Genomic DNA, 21,548 nt, shown 5'->3' with positions numbered 1-21,548 from the left:
CAGGCGAGAAGCCCTACACCACTCCAGACAAACGCCTGTCCAATCTCTTCTTTAAAGAGCCCCAGTGATGGAACAACCACAACTTCTGGTGGCAAGTAGTTCCACTGGTTAATTGTTCTATTCTGCAAATGAGTCGCAGCTGTGGATTTTGGAGAATGGTGATTTTTTTTAACCGGCATTACAACAATACTGAAAAACGTTTGCCTGTCAGGAGGTCTCAAAAGGCCATTACATGACCCCCCACCCCCTGGAACACCACGACCATCATAAATATGAGTCAGTTGCCAAGCGTCTGATTTTGATGTTCTGTTCTATTCTATTCTAATTCTGTTCTATTCTATTCCATTCCATTCCTTATTCCTTATTCTGTTCCACTCCATTCCTTATTCTGTTCCATCCCATTCAATCCCTTATTCTTTTCCATTCCATTCCTTATTCTGTTCCACTCCATTCAATCCCTTATTCTTTTCCATCCCATTCTTTATTCTGTTCCATTCCATTCCATTCCTTATTCTGTTCTGTTCCGTTTAATTCCTTATCCTATTCAGTTCCATTCTGTTTGTTCCATTCCATTATATTCCATTCTTTATTGTGTTCCATTTGATTCCATTCCTTATTCTGTTCCCTTCCATTCCTTATTCTGTTCCATTCTGCTCCATTCCTTATTCTGCTCCATTCCTTATTCTGCTCCATTCCATTCCTTATTCTGTTCTGTTCCGTTTCATTCCTTATCCTATTCCGTTCCATTCTGTTTGTTCCATTCCATTCTATTCCATTCTTTATTCTGTTCCATTCGATTCCATTCCTTATTCTGTTCCCTTCCATTCCATTCTTTATTACGTTCCGTTCCATTCCTTATTTTATTTTATTATTTTATTTTATTTTATTTATTTTTATTTATTTTTAATTTTTTATTTATTTATTTATTTATTTATTTATTTATTTATTTATATTTGTCATACAAGTATAGAATTATAGTTTGTATTCACATAACAAACTATAAAGAGGTGATAACAAGGATAATAGGACAATAGTGTGCTTATGGACGCCCCTTCCAGACCTCTTAGAAAAGGAGAGAGGTCAACAGTAGATAATTTAAGGCTGAAGATCTTGGGGTTAGGAGAAAAAACAACAGCGTTAGGTAGTGAATTCCAGGCATTGATCACTCGGTTGCTGAAGTCATATTTTCTGCAGTCAAGTTTGGAGCGATTTACATTGAGTTTGTATCTATTACGTGCTCTTGTGTTGCTGTTGTTGAAGGTGAAGTAGTCACTAACAGGAAGAAAGTTATGGTGTATGATCTTATGAACAACAGTTAAATCAGTTCGGAGGCGACGTAGTTGTAGTTCCTTATTCTATTCTGTTCCCTTCCAATTCCTATTTCACAGAATGGAACTTTGCTTCATTTTGAAATCCTTCCTTTACCTTATGTTCAGCTGTGGAAAGTTCTTCCTTTTCCAGAAAGTGTTATCAAGCGTTGTTCAGTTGTGTGAGCAGGAAGTTTGGAAATCTGCGGGCCCGAAAGGTCAACTTAGATAGTTGGCTCACATCCTGAAAAGGGGATTTTATTTTCAGCCATCCCGGAGAAGAATTCTGCCAGGACAAGACAAGGAAAAAATAACTTGAGCCGCCCCGAGTCTACGGAGAGGGGCAGCATACAAATCTAATAAATAATAATAATAATAATAATAATAATAACAACAACAACAACAACAACAACAACAACTTCAAGTACAGGTAGTTACAGAGCACTGCGCACCAAGATAACTAGACACAAGAACAGTTTTCCCCCCGAACGCCATCACTCTGCTAAACAAATAATTCCCTCAACACTGTCAGACTTTCTACTAAATCTGCACTTCTATTCTACTAGTTTTTCTCATCATTCCTTTCACCCATCTCCTCCCACTTAGGACTGTACCACTGTAACTTGTTGCTTGTATCCTAAAATTTTAATTAATATTGATTGTTTCTTCATTGCTTATTTGACCCCTATGACCATCATTAAGCGTTGTACCACATGATTCTTGACAAATGTCTCTTTTTCTTTTACGTACACTAAGAGCATCTGCACCAAAGACAAATTCCTTGTGTGTCCAATCACACTTGGCCAATAAAGAATTCTATTCTATTCTATATTTTCTTTTCTACTCTACTCTACTCTATTCTGCCTTCAACAGTTCATTTAGTGACAGTCTAAAGTTGCAAGGACACTTGAAAAAGTGACTTATGACCATTGTTCACACTTATGACCGTTGCTGTCAAGGTTCCAGGTAGCATCCAAGCTACATTAGAGTCTTAAGTCAAAGTACTCTTCAAAGTTCCAATTTATTTCTGGAGCTGTCCGGGCACCTAATGATCTCCATTTATAATTTTCCCAGCTGGCTTTCCACAAGCCAAATCAATGGAAGAAATCAGATTCATTTAAGGACCTCATGACTCCTTTAACAACTGCAGTAACTCCCTTAAGAGCTGACATAAACGTAAATATGGGGCTCAGTTTTGGCTGTAAGCCGAGGACTGCCTGAAAGGTCTCTTTTACATTCCTCTCTGATTTCGAAATACAGTATACCCTGTTTCCCCAAAAATAAGACGTACCCCAAAAGTAAGGCATGTCAGAGGTTTTGCAGAATTTGCTAATATAAGGCACCCCCCGAAAATAAGGTGTAGTCAATTTTACATACGATACGGTGGAAAAACATACGGTACCATTCAAAGCTGTTCATAGCGGTACCGTAATAATGTGGCGTCCCCTGCTGGCCCCTTCCATCGCTTTGTACCATCCAGTACAGCAGACACAGTCTGCTGCTGTCTCACCGCCATTACAGTCTCCACTACAGTGCGTAGACTGTAGTTCCTCTGGTGGCCGGAAGCTGCAATAGCGGGAGTATACTGTTGTACCATATAAGTGCCGTCGTTTGTGTGTGGAGGTGCCATACTGACAGGTACCGTACTGTAATCAGTGTACCGTACGGTACACTTTCTTTGGGGGTGTCAGCTTTTCTGCCTGTGAATTTGTCTTATTTGAGAAATATAAGGCACCCCCCGAAAATAAGACGTAGCACAACATTTGGAGCAAAAATTAATATAAGACAGTGTCTTATTTTCGGGGAAACACGGTAGAATGATTTTGTGTCTGTGATGACTTCAAGCCATCTTTGCTGCCCTTCAGCTAGGATCTAATCCTAATTAACCCATGGCTATACAGTGTTCCCTCGATTTTCGCGGGGGATGCGTTCCAAGACTGCCCACGAAAGTCGAATTTCCGCGAAGTAGAGATGCGGAAGTAAATACACTATTTTTGGCTATGAACAGTATCACAAGCCTTCCCTTAACACTTTAAACCCCTAAACTCCAATTTCCCATTCCTTTAGCAACCATTTAGATCATTACTGACCATGTTTATTTATTAAAGTTTAAAAAAATATATTTATTAAAGTCGGATGAAAGTTTGGCGATAACATGTGATGTCATTGGGCGGGAAAAACCATGGTATAGGGAAAAAATCCGCAAAGTATTTTTTAATTAATATTTTTGAAAAACCGTAGTATAGACATTTTGCAAAGTTCGAACCCACAGAAATCGAGGGAACACTGTACATATCTTTTTTTCCCCAGGATCACCATGATATGCTGTTAGAAATTGAACGGGACAAAGCCATCACCGACAAGGTTATCCTTATTCAGAAAGTCGTTCGTGGATTTAAAGACAGGTACCTGGGAAGAAGGCTAATATTTCTTGATGTGAAATATAACCTGGGAATTGTTCATTCTGACAGTGGTGGGTAAAGGTTTTCTATTTCCAAGATGTTGGACAACCATTTGTCTCAAGTAGTATAGGGTTTCCTGCCTAAGCAGGGGGTTGGAGTAGAAGACATAGAAACATAGAAGATTGACAGCAGAAACATAGAAGATATTGACAAAATTGAATGAGTCCAAAGACGGGCTACAAGAATGGTGGAAGGTCTTAAGCATAAAACTTATCAGGAAAGACTTCATGAACTCCATCTGTAGAGTCTGGAGGACAGAAGGAAAAGGGGGGACATGATGGAAACATTTAAATATGTTAAAGGGTTCAATAAGGTCCAGGAGGGAAGTGTTTTTAATAGGAAAGTGAACACAAGAACAAGGGGACAAAATCTGAAGTTAGTTGGGGGAAAGATCAAAAGCAACATGAGAAAATATTATTTTACTGAAAGAGCAGTAGATCCTTGGAACAAACTTCCAGCAGACGTGGTTGGTAATTCCACAGGAACTGAATTGAAACATGCCTGGGATAAACATATATCCATCCTAAGATAAAATACAGGAAATAGTATAAGGGCAGACTAGATGGACCATGAGGTCTTTTTCTGCCTTCAGTCTTCTATGTTTCTATGTTTCTATGTTTGTTTCATAAGTCGAGGACTACCTGTATTCGGCCTGCTTGAGGCAGGCGTGGGTGATAACGTCCTTTCAACACGGCAATGGGGAGAAAACAAATTTCTAATTTTGGCCTGAAGTATGTTTGGAGAGGATTTGGGAGTCTGGGAAGGAAGTCAACTTTGTCCTAGTTGAAGTTTGTGATAAGAAACCCTGGATTCCGGAAAACAACAGTCACTAAGAAAAAAAATTCCAGTTTTGTGGAAGGCGGCCGGACAAATCTCTATGTCAGAGGCAAAGGTGGTGGAACCCACCTTTACCACTGGTTCGCATTGCGATGTTTTGCGTGCTCACACTTGGCCGCACGCAGGGGCGGATTCCTATTACTGCCACCACTGGTGTGCTGTGCACGTGTGTCCGAGCATGTACTTGCTTCTGCACATGTGCACAGGGGATGGATGCGCATGAAAGATTTGGATTGGATTTTTTTTTTGCTGCCACGCATGCGCAGTGACCACTACCGGTGTGCCCAGTGATGGCTCTCAAGTGTGACTGTCATTTTTATAATAACTTTTTTTCATGGGGATTCAGTCTTAGAGATAATGTTCGACTTCTTTCTATCGTTTTGTACCTATTTATATTGTATTGACAACTTTTATTTTTATTTATTTATTTATTTTGTCCAATACACAATGAGGGTTTTAGTGGGTATATATCTATATATACATAATAAAATACATGATGAAGGTTATAGAGGAGATACTCATAGTAAAATATATCTAAGAAATAATAGAAAAGAAGATATAGTAACAGAACATATCAATGAAAGAATAGAAGAAGAGATATAGGAATAGAAGAAAGGTATAGGAGATATAGGAGAGCAATAGGACAGGGGACGGAAGGCACTCTAGTGCACTTGTACTCGCCCCTTACTGACCTCTTAGGAATCTGGACAGGTCAACCGTAGATAATCTAAGGGTAAAGTGTTGGGGGTTTGGGGATGACACTATGGAGTCATTCTATTTCGAGTGGAGGAGTGAAGGGCTCTTCTGGTGAAGTATCTTTGGACATTTTCAAGGGTGTTGATGTCTGAGATGCGATATGGGTTCCAAACAGATGAGCTGTATTCAAGGATGGGTCTGGGAAAAGTTTTGCAAGCTCTGGTAAGTAGTGTGAGATTGCCAGAGCAGAAGCTACGTAGGATTAGGTTTACAACTCTTGAAGCCTTCTTGGCTATATTGTTGCAGTGGGCTTTGGCACTTAAATCTTTTGCTATTTGTATCTCATTTAGCCACAGAAATGTGAGGTTTCTTTTGTGGTGGTAAGTCGAGGACTGCCTGGTACTTTACATACCTAATTTGAGGACATGCCAAAATGACCTTTGAAAGGTTGACATTTTTAACTCATTCGAACGACTGTATTTTGGGGGCGAGATTTCATTAATAAGAAACAGCTTCTGTGAATTTTTCTCCGCGATTGCAATGGGATTGCAAAAATTCAAAATTTGCAAGGAGCAAGGAAAGCCAAGTTGGGGGCTGCAGCTGTGAACTTGAAACCTTGTACAATTGCTTTTACAACAATTGTAAAAAAAGAGACCAGCTTTTGATCATGCAAATTGTGGCTATTTTTTAATCACCTTCTTAGAAACATAGAAACATAGAAGTCTGACGGCAGAAAAAGACCTCCTGGTCCATCTAGTCTGCCCTTATACTATTTTCTGTATTTTATCTTAGGATGGATATATGTTTATCCCAGGCATGTTTAAATTCAGTTACTGTGGATTTATCTACCACGTCTGCTGGAAGTTTGTTCCAAGGATCTACTACTCTTTCAGTAAAATAATATTTTCTCACGTTGCTTTTGATCTTTCCCCCAACTAACTTCAGATTGTGTCCCCTTGTTCTTGGGTTCACTTTCCTATTAAAAGCACTTCCCTCCTGGAACTTATTTAACCCTTTAACATATTTAAATGTTTTGATCGTGTCCCCCCTTTTCCTTGTGTCCTCCTTCACTCGAAACAGAATATCCTACGAAAATAGACTAACAATCCTGGGCCTAGAAAGTCTAGAACTACGACGCCTATAACACAATCTGAGTATTGCCCACAAGATCATATGCTGCAATGTCTTACCAGTCAATGGCTACTTCAGCTTCAACCGCAATAACACAAGAGCACGCAATAGATTCAAACTTAATACGTACTGCGCCAAACTTGACTGTAAAAAATATGATTTCAACAACCGAATTATCGAAGCGTGAAACTCATTACCAGACTCAATTGTGTCAACCCCTAACCCTGAACACTTCTCCCTTAGACTCTCCATGATTGACCTCCCCAGGTTCCTAAGAGGCCAGCAAGAGGCGTACATAAGTGCACTGGTGTGCCTTTCGTCCCCTGTCCAATTGTCTTTCCTTTCTTTCACCTATCTTATATATTCTCTTCCTTTCATATATCCTCTCCTCTAAGTTCACTTTCACCCTCTTTTATATTATCACATGTCTATTTTCTTTCTATGTATTTGTGTATGGGACAAATGAATAAATAAAATAAATAAAATAAATAAAATAAATAAAATAAAATAAAATAAATAAAATAAATAAAATAAAATAAATAAAATAAAATAAATAAATAAAATAAATAAAATAAATAAAATAAATAAAATAAATAAAATAAAATACAGATTGAGTTCATTAAGCCTTTCCTGATATGTTTTATGCTTAAGACCTTCCACCATTTCTGTAGCCCATCTTTGGACCCGTTCAATTTGATCCATATCTTTTTGTAGGTGAGGTCTCCAGAACTGAACACAGTATTATTCCAAATGTGGTCTCACCAGCGCTCTATACAGCGGGATCATAATCTCCCTCTTCCTGCTTGCTATACCTCTAGCTATGCAGCCAAGCATCCTACTTGCTTTCCCTACCGCCGTGTTCTTCTGAACTCTTCTGATCCAAAACCAAACAAACTTTGATTCTGCAATTCATGAGTTGACTCTTATTTCTCAAGAACTCTGATGTCAGTGCCTACGTTTTCATTTCCCCGCTTTAAAAGACCAACCACTTATGATTGGATTTTTATTCTTCTCTGAGCTGGGTTGTTTTCCTGCAGACGTTTCCTTCTTGGTATAGGTAACGTCATCCGTTCATTGGGGAGTGAAGTGTTGGTTGCTAAGCAGAAAACAGAGGAGATAAAGATCGTCGCCAAGGACAAACGCATCAAACAATATTGCGATTTTCTTTCCAGATCTCATTTCTTGAAAGTGAGGAATGCAGCGCTCATGATTCAACGGAATTGGAGGGGCCACAATTGTCGACGAAACTACGAGGCTGTAAGTATATTGGAATGTTGACCAATTTGCTCTCCTTGGCTGCCTTCGGCTGTTAACAGATGCTTTTTTACTGCAAACTGGATATAATCTGCATCTGGAGCACTAAGCTATAATCTAACCATCTTGGGTTGCTTCCCCACATTCCATTTTTTGTAATGTGGTGGCTTAGAGCAATGGATTAGAGCAGTGGTCTCCAAACCTGGTAACTTTAAGACTGGTAGACTTCAACTCCCAGAATTCCTCAGCCAAGGAAGGAAGGAAAGGAAGGAAGGAAGGAAGGAAGGAAGGAAGGAAGGAAGGAAGGAAGGAAAATAGGAGAAATTATAGGGCATAAAGATATCCTTTTTTGTATGTGCTTTGAAGTTTTAATGTTTTTTTAATTGTTGTAATGTTTGTTTCTGTTATTATTGTTATATATTATGTTGGATGAGGAATTAGTACCCATATCATGTATATAAACAGTGTTATATCTATGTATACAACCAATATGTACTTGACTAATACATACATATTAAATAAATAAATAAATGAGAAAGAAAGAAAGAAGAAAAAGAAAGGAAGGAAGGAGAGAGGGAGGAATGGAGGGAGAAAAGGAAGGAAAGAAAGGGAGGGAGGGAGGAAGGAGAGAGGGAGGGAGGAATGGAGGGAGAAAAGGAAGGAAAGAAAGGGAGGGAGGGAGAGAGGAAAGAAGGAAGGAAGGAAGGAAGGAAGGAAGAATTCTGGGAGTTGAAGTCCACAAGTCCTAAAATTCCCAAGATTGGAGAGAGCCCTATTCTAAGGAAGCCTCAGGACCAGACCTACAATTACGCTGTCAGCATGGCTGGCAGAGGAATTCTGGGAGTTGAAGTCCACAAATCCTAAAGTTACTAAAATTGATGGCCTCTGCTATGCAATCTTTGCTCTTCCTTCATTGGTCATCTGTGCAGGGATAACCCAGTTTCACATGTTCCCAAATCTGCCTCCCTCTCTTTAGCAATAGCATTTATATAGACTTTTTCAAACTTGGCAACTTTAAGACTGGTGGACTTCAACTCCCAGAATGCAACTGGAAGTTGAAGTCCACCAGTCTTAAAGTTGCCAAGTTTGGGGACCCCTACATTTAGACTGCATTTAGACTTCTCACTGCTTTCAGCCCTCTCTAAGCGGTTTACAGAGAGTCAGCCTCTTGCCCCCAACAATCTGGGTCTTCATTTTACCCCCCTCGGAAGGACGGAAGGCTGAGTCAACCTTGAGCCTACTGAGATTCGATCTGCCAAACTGCTGGCAGCCGGTGATCAGCAGAAGTAGCTTGCAGGACTGCGCCACTGTTTATCTTAACATTCCCGATTCCAGATGAAAATCGGCTTCCTGAGGCTCCAAGCACTTTACCGTTCCCGCAAACTCCACCGGCAGTACCACATGGCTCGACAGCGCATCATCGAATTCCAGGCCCGGTGTCGGGGCTACCTGGTGCGCCGCGCTTTCCGCCATCGCCTTTGGGCGGTCTACACCATCCAGGCCTATGGACGTGGGATGATTGCCCGGCGGCTCTATAAACGGCTGAAGGGAGAGGTAAGACTCGCACGCAGAACCCTCAAAGGTCCAATGAGATCAAAGGGCACATATATTATTGTGAGCCTCCCCAAGTTCTCAGAGAAGGGCAGCATACAAATCTAATAAAATAAATAAATAAATAAATAAATAAATAAATAAATAATAATAATAATAATAATAATGTTTGTTTATTTGTTTGTTTGTTTGTTTATTTATTTATTTATTTATTTTGTCCAATACACAATGAAGGTTTTAGTGGGTATATATATCTATATACACATAGTAAAATACATGATGGAGGTTATAGAGGAGATAGTCATAGTAAAATATATCTATGAAATAATAGAAAAGAAGGTATAGGAATAGAATATATCAATGAAAGAATAGAAGAAGAGATATAGGAATAGCAGAAAGGTATAGGAGAAATAGGAGAGCAATAGGACAGGGGACGGAAGGCACTCTAGTGCACTTGTACTCGCCCCTTACTGACCTCTTAGGAATCTGGATAGGTCAACCGTGGATAATCTAAGGGTAAAGTGTTGGGGGTTTGGGGATCACACTATGGAGTCCAGTAATAAGTTCCACGCTTCGACAACTGAAATCATATTTTTTACAGTCAAGTTTGGAGCGGTTAATATTAAGTTTAAATCTGTTGTGTGCTCTTGTGTTGTTGTGGTTGAAGCTGAAGTAGTCGCCGAGAAGCAGGACGTTGCAGCATATGATCTTTTGGGCAAGACTTAGATCTTGTTGTTGTTGTCTGCATGTCACCACAATCACAAAATCACATCTTTTCAGAGTGGCGTTGGTTGATAATAGGATTGTTGCTTTATTATCTTATTTATCTCATATACCTTTATCTCACATATTTCTTCCTTTCATATATCTTCTCCCCTATTTTTATATAAGACTCGGGGCGGCTCACAACAACAACAATACAATGCACAGAGTACAAATCCAATATAAGTTAAAAACGAAATTTAAAACCCATAGACATTAAAAACAATCATTACTGCACAATCACACCATTCTCCTGTATTACAGTCAGGAAAAAAAGGTGGTGCGGGGGGGAAGAGATACTTATTCCCCCCCATAACTGGCGACATAGATAGGTCTTCAACGTCTTGCGGAAGGCGGGAAGAGTAGGGGCAATTCGAATCTCCGGGGGGAGTTGATTCCAGAGGGCTGGGGCCGCCACAGAGAAGGCTCTTCCCCTGGGTCCCGCCAGACGGCGTTGTTTAGTCAACGGGACCCGGAGAAGGTCAACTCTGTGGGACCTGATTGGCTGCTAGATAATAAAAGATTGATTGATTGATTGGATTTGTATGCCGCCCCTCTCCAGAGACTCGGGGCGGCTAACAACAATGATAAAAAACAACATGTAACAATCCAATTTAATAAAACAACTAAAAACCCTTATTATAAAAACCAAACATACACACAAAGATATCATACATAACTTGTAATGGCCTGGGGGAAGGAATATCCTAACTCCCCCATGCCTGGCGGTATAAGTGAGTCTTGAGTAGTTTATGAAAGACAGGGAGGGTGGAGGCAGTTCTAATCACCGAGGAGAGTTGGTTCCAGAGGGCCGGGGCTGCCACAGAGAAGGCTCTTCCCCTGGGGCCCGCCAAACGACATGAGAGGCTGGTTTGGTGAAATAAATCCATGCATTGCCTAGTGCTAATATTGCGTTTCTTCCTGTAGTATTATCGACGTCTGGAAGCAGAAAAACTACGTCTGCTGGAAGAGGAACGGCTGAGGAAGGAAATGAGTGCGAAGAAAGCCAAGGAGGAAGCGGAAAAGAAACATCAGGTAGGTTCATAGACTCTTGAGGTTGGTAGGGGCCTTGGAGGTCACAGAACCATAGATTCCTAGAGTTGGAAGGGACCTTGGAGGTCATAGAACCATAGATTTCTAAGGATGGAAGAGGCCTTGGAGGTCATAGAGTTATAGATTAAGAATAGAGAAACAACGAAGGGGGGCGGTAATCATCGCCACAGCTGGCGACAGAGGTGAGTCTTCAGTAATTTATGGAAGGCGCGGAGGGTGGGGGCAGTTTGAATCTCTGGAAGGAGTTGATTCCAGAGGGCCGGGGCCGCCACAGAGAAGGCTCTTCCCCTGCGCCCCGCCAACCGACATTGTTTAGTCGACGGGACCAAGAGAAGGCCAACTCTGTGGGACCCAATCGGCCGCTGGGATTCGTGTGGCAGAAGGCGGTCTCGTAGGTAAATCTAATAAATTATTATTAATTATTATTATTATTATTATTATTATTCTGTGAAATCTTTGCTTGCTGTCGTTCTTCGTAGGTGCGCCTCGCCCAACTGGCTCAGGAAGACGCGGAAAGGGAGATCAAAGAGAAAGAGGAAGCTCGTCGGAAGAAGGAACTCTTGCAGAGGATGGAGAAGGCGCGGAACGAACCCGTGAACGATTCGGACATGGTGGACAAAATGTTTGGATTCCTGGGAACGACGGCCTCATTGCCGGGACAGGAAGGACAGGCCCCTGCCGGCTTTGAGGTAAACAAGTCTGAGGGATGAGGGAGACGTCGGGAAAGGACAGATAATCCTCGACTTATGACCAGTAGTGGGTTGCTACTGCTACAGCGGACTGCGCACCAGTAGCGGCTGCCAGATCGCGCGATTTGCGTGTGACTGCTCCGGTGCCGCCATCTTTTTTTCTTCAATTTCTCATAGTTTTTGCTTCGTGCGCATGGACAGAAGCAAAATTTTGTGATAAACGTGTGCGCAATTTTGGTGACAATTTACTTCTGCGCATGCGTGGGCGTCCCCAGTGTGTTTTTGCTTCTGCGCATGAGCAGGAAGCAAAAGTGCACTGAAATCTCGTGAGTTGATGCATGTGCAAGATTTCAGTGATTATTTACTTCTGCTCATGTGTGCACGTCCCACCAGTGTGTTTTTGGTTCTGCACATGTGCAGGAAGCAAAAACACACTGAAATCTCATGAGGGGATTCATGTGCAAGATTTTGGTGATTATTTACTTCTGCACATGTGTACATGTCCCATCAGTGTGTTTTTGCTTCTCTGCATGTGCAGGAAGCGAAAACGCACCGAAATCTCATGAGGGAGACACGAGTGTGAGATTTTGGTGATTTTATGCTTCTGTGCATGCGCAGAAGCAAAAAACACATGTGCACGCAAGACAACTGAAGCTATACGCGCAGTGCACAGGTAGCAACAGTAATAGCAACCCACCCCTGTTTATAACTGTTCTGTCGGTCTCTCTGGCAGAATCCTCCCAAAAATTCACAGGTACAAATTTCAGACACACACATGTTTGAAAATTCAAAACAATGTTCTTTATACCGAAAATTCACTTAAACCAAGCCCTCTTTTGGGATAGCCAAGAGCACTGGTCTCCAAATAAACTGGTAATTTGTACAAGTCCCTTATCAGTTCTGAGATACTTAGCTTGCAGCTGTAAGGCAATTCACAGTCCTTCTTCTTTCACAAAGTGACACACACTTTGCCCTGGTTTAGTTTCAAAGCGGGGAAAAATCAGCACACAAAAGGTCAAAGTCAGTAAAGCAGTCACGAAACACAACGATCAGATAATCCTCCACAATGGCCAAACCCACAGGCTGCTCTTTATAGCAGCCTCACTAATGACCACAGCCCCACCCAACCACAGGTGGCCTCATTTTCTTTGATAATAATCTCTCAGTTGTTGCTGCCTATGCATCGCTCTCCGCATGCGTGACTGTATCATTAACTCTTGTTCTGAATCCAAGGAGGAGCTAGATAATTGATCTCCTTCTGAGCTGTCTGCCACACTCTCCTCCTCCCTGTCACTCATGTCTTCTTGGTCAGAGGAGCCTTCATCATCAGATTCCACCAGGGCAAAACAGGCCTGTAGCATGTGGATGTCTCCCCCACATCCACAGTCCTTGGGGCAGGAGCTGGGCCAGAGCTAACCACAACAATAACCATTCATTTATTGGCCATTCAATGTTACAACAGTTCTGTAAATTTGTGACTTGTGACTACTTTTCACACTTACCAAAATTCAGATGCAAAACAGATAAATTGTTCTCTGCAGGATCTGGAAAAAGTTGGAAGGGTGTTGGAAGAAGACGACTTAGATACATCTCTCCCTCTGCCGGAGGAAGAAGAAGAGGACTTATCGGAGTATAAATTTGCAAAATTTGCGGCCACCTACTTCCAGGGCACAACCACACACACGTATATTCGCCGGCCTCTGAAACAACCTCTGTTGTACCACGAGGATGAAGGAGACCAGCTGGTGAGTTTCTTTGGGCAGCTTGGGAGGGAATGAAGGTTGTGGAGATCTCTAGCTTCTCACCAGAGGTTCTCCACTTACGACCAATTTTTTCTTTAAAAAATAACATTTGGAATACTGTGTTCAGTTCTGGAGACCTCACCTACAAAAAGATATTGACAAAATTGAACGGGTCCAAAGACGGGCTACAAGAATGGTGGAAGGTCTTAAGCATAAAACGTATCAGGAAAGACTTCATGAACTCCATCTGTAGAGTCTGGAGGACAGAAGGAAAAGGGGGGACATGATCGAAACATTTAAATATATTAAAGGGTTAAATAAGGTCCAGGAGGGAAGTGTTTTTAATAGGAAAGTGAACACAAGAACAAGGGGACACAATCTGAACTTAGTTGGGGGAAAGATCAAAAGCAACGTGAGAAAATATTATTTTACTGAAAGAGTAGTAGATGCTTGGAACAAACTTCCAGCAGACGTGGTAGATAAATCCACAGTAACTGAATTTAAACATGCCTGGGATAAACATATATCCATCCTAAGATAAAATACAGAAAATAGTATAAGGGCAGACTAGATGGACCAGGAGGTCTTTTTCTGCCGTCAGACTTCTATGTTTCTATGTTTCTATCTTTATTAGGGGTTTTTTTTCATTAAAAAGACAACAATCAAAATAAAAATAAGCAAAAAAAAATGCAAAAAAGTATTCCTTTCCCCCCCAAACATACCCCAGGCAGCCCTCGCGGTGTGGATCACCATTCTTCGCTTTATGGGGGACCTTCCTGAGCCAAAATACCACACCGCCATGAGCGACGGCAGTGAAAAAATCCCGGTCATGACCAAAATTTACGAGACGCTGGGGAAGAAGTCCTACAAGAAGGAACTCCAGGCCCTTCAAAGCGAAGGAGAAGTAAGTGAGAAGCTGCCGAGATTTGTTTGGGCAGTTTGAGCGTCCTGAGCTGGCGCAGAAAGAACATTCTTCGTGGTGCTTTTTTGATGATGTTTTTGATGTTAGGTGACCATTTTAGGTCTTGAGAGATGATAGAACCTAGAAATTTGAAGGTCTCTACTGTTGATACTGTGAGAGGTGGGTGGAAGGGTTTCTCCTAAAGTCTACCACCATTTCTACGGTTTTGAGTGTGTTCAGTTCTAGATCTAGGGGCATGGGGTGAGGTATCATAAGTTCGCAGATGATACCCAGTTATACATCTCCACCCCATGTCCAGTCAACGAAGCAGTGGAAGTGATGTGCCGGTGCCTGGAGGCTGTTGGGGCCTGGATGGGTGTCAACAGACTCAAACTCAACCCAGATAAGATGGAGTGGCTGTGGGTTCTGCCTCCCAAGGACAATTCCATCTGTCCGTCCATAACCCTGGGGGGGGGGGGGGAATTATTGACCCCCTCAGAGAGGGTCCGCAACTTGGGCGTTCTCCTCGATCCACAGCTCACATTAGAGAAACATCTTTCAGCTGTGGCGAGCGGGGCATTTGCCCAGGTTCACCTGGTGCACCAGTTGCGGCCCTACCTGGACCGGGACTCACTGCTCACAGTCACTCATGCCCTCATCACCTCGAGGTTCGACTACTGTAACGCTCTCTACATGGGGCTACCTTTGAAAAGTGTTCGGAAACTTCAGATTGTGCAGAATGCAGCTGCGAGAGCTATCATGGCTTCCCTAAGTATGCCTATGTTACACTAACACTCCGCAGTCTGCATTGGTTGCCGATCAATTTCCGGTCACAATTCAAAGTGTTGGTTATGGCCTATAAAGCCCTTCATGGCATCGGACCAGAATATCTCCGGGACCGCCTTCTGCCGCACAAATCCCAGCGACCGGTTAGGTCCCACAGAGTTGGCCTTCTCCGGGTCCCGTCGACTAAGCAATGTCGTTTGGCGGGACCCAGGAGAAGAGCCTTCTCTGTGGTGGCCCCGACCCTCTGGAACCAGCTCCCCCCAGATATCAGAGTTGCCCCCACCCTCCTTGCCTTTCGCAAGCTCCTTAAAACCCACCTCTGTCGTCAGGCATGGGGGAATTGAGATTTCCCTTCCCCCTAGGCTTATAGAATGTATACATGGTATGCTTGTATGTATGAGTGGTTCTTTAAATTGGGGTTTTTTAGATTGTCTTTTAATATTAGATTTGTTTTCATTGTCTTCTTATATTGTTGTTAGCCGCCCCAAGTCTTCGGAGAGGGGCGGCATACAAATCTAATAAATACAAATACAAGATTGTTCTGGTCACCCCACAAGGTAATTTGTAGATGGGTAATTTGTGTATCCTAGTCCAAAATCTTTTTGTATCAGGGCACAACCATTTGTGCATCCTAGATTACACGTTTTAAAGTGGCCAAGATTTAGTACATTGATGCAAAGTATGATTATTCCTGACACTACTTCACTATTTCTTTGAAAGAGTGCACATCTGGATAGCCACAAGAAGAGCAGCGTGCGGCAGAAATTGGTCTCCTTGACCCTCAAGAAAAAATCAAAGCTAACGGAAGAGGTGAGTCACTCGCCTCAAGCCATTGTCCAGCCTTTTGATCACGGTCTGAGTGGAGAAACTCAGCTTTTCGCCGGTTCCGTCACCTTGACCCATTTCACAAATTGTACCTGTGCCTGTTGCTTCGTCAGGTGACCAAGCGCCTTCACGATGGTGAGTCCACCGTCCAGGGGAACAGCATGTTGGAGGACCGGCCGACGTCCAATTTGGAGAAACTACATTTCATTATTGGGAACGGCATCCTGAGGCCAACTTTAAGGTTAGAAATTAGGAAGAAAAAAGGAAAAAATGCTCCAGATGTGTGCATTGAGGAAGTATACCCCAAATATCTGAAGCCCATAAGAGGTCAAAAAAGGCAAGATGGTGACACAACCATGGAATCAATGTCCAGTAGTGAACAGTGAAAGCAAGTGGACTTTCAATCAAGACACAATGGTGACCATCACAACTCTCTTTGAATCTACCCTGTGGACACCATTGGCCTTTCTTTTTTACCCGAGTGGGTTTGGAGAAACTTCCAAGATTTGGAGAACTCCAAAATTTCCAAACTCCTGAATTTGGAGATTCCAAGATTTGGAGATTCCAAGATCTGGAAAATTTCCAAAATTTGGAGAACTTTCCAAGAGTTCCAAACTCCTAAATTTGGAGATTCCAAAATTTAAGTTTCCAAGATTTGGAGAACTCTCCAAAATTTCCAAACTCCTGAATTTGGAGATTCCAAGATTTGAAGATTCCAAGATCTGGAGAATTTCCAAAATTTGGAGAACTTTCCAAGAGTTCCAAACTCCTGAATTTGGAGATTCCAAGATTTGGAGATTCCAAGATCTGGAAAATTTCCAAAATTTGGAGAACTTTCCAAGAGTTCCAAACTCCTGAATTTGGAGATTCCAAGATTTGGAGATTCCAAGATCTGGAGAATTTCCAAAATTTGGAGAACTTTCCAAGAGTTCCAAACTCCTGAATTTGGAGATTCCAAGATTTGGAGATTCCAAGATCTGGAGAATTTCCAAAATTTGGAGAACTTTCCAAGAGTTCCAAACTCCTGAATTTAGAGATTCCAAGATTTAAAGTTTCCAAGATTTGGAGAACTCTCCCAAATTTCCAAACTCCTGAATTTGGAGATTCCAAGATTTGGAGATTCCAAGATCTGGAGAATTTCCAAAATTTGGAGAACTTTCCAAGAGTTCCAAACTCCTAAATTTGGAGATCCCAAGATTTGAAGTTTCCAAGATTTGGAGAACTTTTCCAAAATTGGGAGAACTTTCCAAGATTTCCAGTCTCCTGGAATTGGAGATTTGAAGATTTGGAGACACCAAGAGTTTTCAAATGGATTTGATTAGCGGGTGAAGTTTATTTATTCATTTGTTTGTTTGTCAAACATGTACAAGATAACAAGTATAAACATAAACATGAACAAAGGAAATAAATACAAATATATGGGAACAGTAGGACAGGGCCGGTAGGCCCGCTGGTTTGCTTATGCACCCCATTTTACGGCCCTCTTAACAATGGGGTGAGGTCCACAGTAGACAGTTTAAGATTGAAGCTATGAGGGTTTGAGGCTGTAACAGCAGAGTCGGGTAGAGCATTCCAGGCGTCAATGTTTATTTATTTATTTTATTTATCTTATTTTGTCCAATACACAATGAGGGTTTTAGTGGGTATATATCTATACTGTATACACATAGTAAAATACATGATGAAGGTTATAGAGGAGATACTCATAGTAAAATATATCTATGAAAGAATAGAAAAGAAGGTATAGGAATAAAACATATCAATGAAAGAATAGAAGAAGAAATATAGGAATAGAAGAAAGGTATAGGAGATTTGCCTTTTGTAAACAACTTAAAACCCACCTCTGCCGCCAGGCATGGGGGAATTGAGATCCTCTTTCCCCCTAGGCCTTTACAATTCTATGCATGGTATGTATGTATGTATGTTTGGTTTTTATATTAATTGATTTTTAATCATCAATACCAAATTACTATTGTACACTGTTTTATTGTCGCTGTTAGCCGCCCCGAGTCTCTGGAGAGGGGCGGCATACAAATCCAATAAATAAATAAATAAATAAATAAATATAGGAGAGCAATAGGACAGGGGACGGAAGGCACTCTAGTGCACTTGTACTCGCTCCTTACTGACCTCTTAGGAATCTGGATAGGTCAACCGTAGATAATTTAAGGGTAAAGTGTTGGGGGTTTGGGGATGACACTACGGAGTCCAGTAATGAGTTCCACGTTTCGACAACTAAGTTACTGAAGTCATATTTTTTACAGTCAAGTTTGGAGCGGTTAATATTAAGTTTAAATCTGTTGTGTGCTCTTGTGTTGTTGTGGTTGAAGCTGAAGTAGTCGCCAACAGGCAGGACGTTGCAGCATATGATCTTGTGGGCAATACTTAGATCTTGTTGTTGTTGTTGAAGTCGTATTTTCTGCAATCGGGTTTGAAGCAGTTTACCCCAAGTTTGTATCGATTGTTTTCCCCTGTGTTATTGGGATTGAAACTGATGAAGGGAGGATCGGTGGATCACATTATTATTATTATTATTTTCCTTCTTGTGGCAGGGATGAAATCTACTGCCAAATCTGCAAACAGCTGACCCAAAATCCTTCCAAAAACAGCCACGCCAGAGGGTGGATCCTGGTGTCATTATGTGTGGGCTGCTTTGCCCCCTCCGAGAAATTTGTCAAGGTAAGTCAAGGATGGGGTCACCATCTTGGTCTAGGTGGCGGCAATTTATTTTATTTTATTATTTTATTTTATTTTATTTATTTGTTTTGTCAAGTATGTATTGGTGGTATACAGAGATATAATAATATTTATATACATGATACTAGTAAAAGAGAAATATAGAAACATAGAAACATAGAAGTCTGACGGCAGAAAAAGACCTCATGGTCCATCTAGTCTGCCCTTATACTATTTTCTGTATTTTATCTTAGGATGGATATATGTTTATCCCAGGCATGTTTCAATTCAGTTACTGTGGATTTACCAACCACGTCTGCTGGAAGTTTGTTCCAAGGATCTACTACTCTTTCAGTCAAATAATATTTTCTCGTGTTGCTTTTGATCTTTCCCCCAACTAACTTCAGATTGTGCCCCCTTGTTCTTGTGTTCACTTTCCTATTAAAAACACTTCCCTCCCGGACCTTATTTAACCCTTAACATATTTAAATGTTTTGATCCTGTCCCCCCTTTTCCTTCTGTCCTCCAGACTATACAGATTGAGTTCATGAAATCTTTCCTGATACGTTTTATGCTTAAGACCTTCCACCATTCTTGTAGCCCGTCTTTGGACCCGTTCAGTTTTTTCAATATCTTTTTGTAGGTGAGGTCTCCAGAACTGGACACAGTATTATTCCAAATGTGGTCTCAACAGCATTCTATATAGCGGGATCATAATCTCCCTCTTCCTGCTTGTTATACCTCTAGCTATGCAACCAAGCTTTCCCTACCGCCTGACTGCACTGTTCACCCATTTTGAGACTTTCAGAAATCACATCTCATATACATGAGATGGGTACTATAAGAGGGAAACATTAAGACAGGGGATGGAAGGCACACTGGTGCACTTATGCACGCCCCTTGCTGACCTCTTAGGAATTGGGAGAGGTCAACAGTGGACAGTCTAAGGGTAAAGTTTTGAAGTCCGATAGTGAGTTCTGGGCGTTAACTCCTCGGTTGCTGAAGTCGTATTTCCTGCAGTCAAGTTTGGAGCGGTTTCCTTTGACTTTGTATCTGTTGTGTGCTCGTGTATTGTTGTGGTTGAAGCTGAAGTCGTCGTTGACAGGAAGAACATTGTTATGTTTCGGTCGTGTGAAAGGCGATGTAGTTCTAAGCTTTCTAAACCTAGGACTTCAAGTCTGGTTGCGTAAGGCAGTGTTTCCCAACCTTGGTAACTTGAAGATATTTGGACTTCAACTCCCATGCTGGCTGGGGAATTCTGGGAGTTGAAGTCCAAATATCTTCAAGTTGCTAAGATTGGGAAACACTGGCGTAAGGTATTCTGTTGCAAGTAGAGGAGTGGAATGTACATTCCTGGATGTAATTGAGTATTTTAAGGTACAGTTTTATCAGCATTAGATAAATAAACAGGTTGTTATCCTAATAAGATGTTTAAAGTATACCCTATTCTATTTATTTCATAACTGACAATGTATAACTCCATCTATTTTCTTGATCCTGATTCTATTTCCTGCTGGGTTCCCCCCCCCCCCCTTTCCTTTTTATTATTTAATGTTGCTGGTCAGTAAGCAAATAAATCAATACATTGGAGAAAAAAATTCCTGGATGTACATTGAGTGAAGAAGTAGGCTAAATCACGGACCAAAATTATTGATTTTGTTTTTTCAAAATAGAAACATAGAAGACTGACGGCAGAAAAAGACCTCCTGTTCCATCTAGTCTGCCCTTATACTATTTCCCCCCTTTCCCTTCTGTCCTCCAGACTACACAGATTGAGTTCATGAAGTCTTTCCTGATCAGTTTTATGCTTAAGACCTTCCACCATTCTTGTCACCCGTCTTTGGACCCGTTCAATTTTGTCAATATCTTTTTGTAGGTGAGGTCTCCAGAACTGAACACAGTCTTATTCCAAATGGGGTCTCACCAGCGCTGCATACAGCGGGATCACAATCTCCCTCTTCCTGCTTTTTATACCTCAAGCTATGCAGCCAAGCATCCTACTTGCTTTTCCTACTGCCCGACCACACTGCTCACCCATTTTGAGACTGTCAGAAATCACGACCCCTCAATCCTTCTCTTCTGACGTTTTTGCTAACACAGAACTGCCAATGCAATACTCAGATTGAGGATTCCTTTTCCCCAAGTGCATTATTTTACATTTGGAAACATTAAACTGCAGTTTCCATTGCTTTGACCATTTGTCTAGTAAAGTTAAATCATTTACCATATTACAGACGCCTCCAGGAATATCAACCCTATTGCACACTTTAGAGTCATCGGCAAATAGGCAAACCTTCCCTACCAAACCTTCCCCTATGTCACTCAGAAACATATTAAAAAGAATCGGACCCAGAACAGACCCTTGTGGCACACCGTAACAGTTACGGCTAATTGTTGTTTGTGTGTTGGCTTTGTGTCTCCACAACAGTATTTAAGGAACTTCATTATCGGGGGTCCCCCGGGGTACGGCCCTTATTGTGAAGAGAGGCTCAGAAGGACGTTTGTCAACGGGACCAGGACGCAACCCCCGAGCTGGCTAGAGCTTCAGGTAGCCCTTTGGAAGGCTTGCAGTGGGCACACTCACAAAATGGAGGCCATGGGCAATTTGAAAATACCCATGGGCAATTTGAAAATACCCAATGTTTTCGCTGCTTTCTTTTCTACAGGTAGTCCTCGACATATGACCCAAAAATTCTGTTGTGAGACATTTGTTAACTGAGTTTTGCCCCATTTTAAAGCTTTTCTGACCCCAGTTGTTAAATGAGTCAGTTGATAAGTTACTAACCCTGTTGTTAAGTGAATTTGGATTTCCCCATGGACTTTGGTGGTCAGAAGTTCACAAAATGGACACTGCAACCGTCATAAAAATGAATCGG

At 41.6% G+C, this 21,548-nt stretch overlaps 1 protein-coding gene across 6 annotated transcripts in view; it reads left to right on the top strand.

The window, feature by feature from the left end:
- MYO7A (myosin VIIA) overlaps positions 1–21,548 on the top strand; it is a 97,219-nt gene that overhangs the window by 44,249 nt on the left and 31,422 nt on the right. For all 6 annotated transcript variants that reach the window (XM_070749486.1, XM_070749485.1, XM_070749483.1 and 3 more), the window contains 11 exons: positions 3,618–3,712; positions 7,606–7,690; positions 9,023–9,241; positions 10,928–11,035; positions 11,533–11,742; positions 13,284–13,487; positions 14,212–14,388; positions 15,892–15,981; positions 16,110–16,237; positions 18,549–18,675; positions 21,101–21,220. In XM_070749486.1, coding sequence (XP_070605587.1) covers positions 3,618–3,712; positions 7,606–7,690; positions 9,023–9,241; positions 10,928–11,035; positions 11,533–11,742; positions 13,284–13,487; positions 14,212–14,388; positions 15,892–15,981; positions 16,110–16,237; positions 18,549–18,675; positions 21,101–21,220 — 1,563 coding nt within the window. The remainder of the gene's footprint in view (positions 1–3,617; positions 3,713–7,605; positions 7,691–9,022; positions 9,242–10,927; positions 11,036–11,532; positions 11,743–13,283; positions 13,488–14,211; positions 14,389–15,891; positions 15,982–16,109; positions 16,238–18,548; positions 18,676–21,100; positions 21,221–21,548) is intronic.

The sequence above is a fragment of the Erythrolamprus reginae genome, chromosome 4 (genome assembly GCF_031021105.1).
Source record: "Erythrolamprus reginae isolate rEryReg1 chromosome 4, rEryReg1.hap1, whole genome shotgun sequence".
NCBI lineage: Eukaryota > Metazoa > Chordata > Lepidosauria > Squamata > Dipsadidae > Erythrolamprus > Erythrolamprus reginae.
Note: the sequence above shows the minus strand (reverse complement) of the source record. Positions and strands in the feature narration are given on the sequence as shown.